General features: G+C 36.3%; 1 protein-coding gene across 1 annotated transcript in view; it reads left to right on the top strand.

Annotated features, from left to right (window-relative positions):
* The window catches only part of ST3GAL6 (ST3 beta-galactoside alpha-2,3-sialyltransferase 6), a 62,254-nt gene that overhangs the window by 58,809 nt on the left and 2,254 nt on the right, over positions 1-1,191 (top strand). Inside the window, exon 8 of the mRNA XM_007945794.2 lies at positions 511-663. Within this exon, the coding sequence (XP_007943985.1) occupies positions 511-663 (153 nt within the window). The remainder of the gene's footprint in view (positions 1-510; positions 664-1,191) is intronic.

The raw sequence follows: 1,191 nt of genomic DNA, 5'->3' as shown, positions 1-1,191 counted from the left end.
CATGTTAGCAAGCATCCTCTCCTTGAGCCTTGCAGTATTCTTTCATTTGATAGTTGTCCACAGGGCTAATGATCATTACCAGCTGCTGTCAAGTTGTCAACTTTTGGCAGCACCACATAGGATTTTCAATGGCTGATGTTTTGCAAGATTACCAAGTCTTTCTTCTGACGCTCCTCTGAGTGCACCCCAATCTCCAATCTTTTGGTTAAAACGTGTGTGTGCTTTGACTGTTCATATCACCCAGGGACCCCACAGGACTAATTCCACAGCTAAATTCTATTTGAAAGACTTTCTGATAATTCTGTCACACTTCATTCTTTTCAGAGTTGAGGGCATATATATATATATATACATACACACACATACTATGTATTTTGGATGTGAGCCTTAAGGAATGATGAAGTTTTAATAAAAGTTGATGATTTCACTCAAATATTCATGAGATAAAGTAACTTGTGTGGATTTTTTTTTTCAGTTTTTTAAAGTTTTTTTTTTTATTTTTCTTCCTAGAAACCCAAACACCCAACAACAGGAATTATTGCCATCACACTCGCATTTCATATATGTCATGAAGTTCATATAGCTGGTTTTAAATACAATTTTTCTGACCTCAGAAGTCCTTTGCACTATTATGGGAATGCCACCATGTCTTTGATGAGTAAGGTAATATGAGTAGTATGTATTCTTTGGGGTAACCTTTGATCTTCTTGTTGGAAAGCTTATATTCTCTCTTCTTACCCTCTCATTTTACTAAGAAGACTAAGATTTTGATTGAGGTTACTAAGAGTTTGATAGGGGTTACAGAATTACTAAATGCTGCAACTAGGACTCAAGTCCACAGGTCTTCTCACTACAGCAACAAGTCGCAATTTTTAGGCCTCAGATGCCTAGGTTACTAGTAACCTCATGGTTACTGCCAGATGTCATCACCCTTACCTTAGATATTGTCTCATAGCTGTACTATTTAAATACACATAGGCAACCTGCTGTGTTTGAGACATTACATACTCACTTAAAAGCATTCCTATGCTCACAGTAATTATTTTCATGTACTTCTTCAGTTCAGTAGACAAGAAGGCATATACATAAAAGGTTACAAATCTTTGTATGTGATTGTACGTCTCTTGAATAGGAATAAATGGGGGTAGGTTTGATCCACACTTATTCAATCTATATGCTGAGCAAATAATC

Source organism: Orycteropus afer, unplaced genomic scaffold (assembly GCF_000298275.1).
Source record: "Orycteropus afer afer isolate SDZICR_OR568_19922 unplaced genomic scaffold, OryAfe1.0 scaffold00143, whole genome shotgun sequence".
NCBI classification, from domain to species: domain Eukaryota; kingdom Metazoa; phylum Chordata; class Mammalia; order Tubulidentata; family Orycteropodidae; genus Orycteropus; species Orycteropus afer.
The sequence above is the reverse complement of the archived record's forward strand: the minus strand, read 5'-3'. Positions and strand labels throughout refer to the sequence as shown.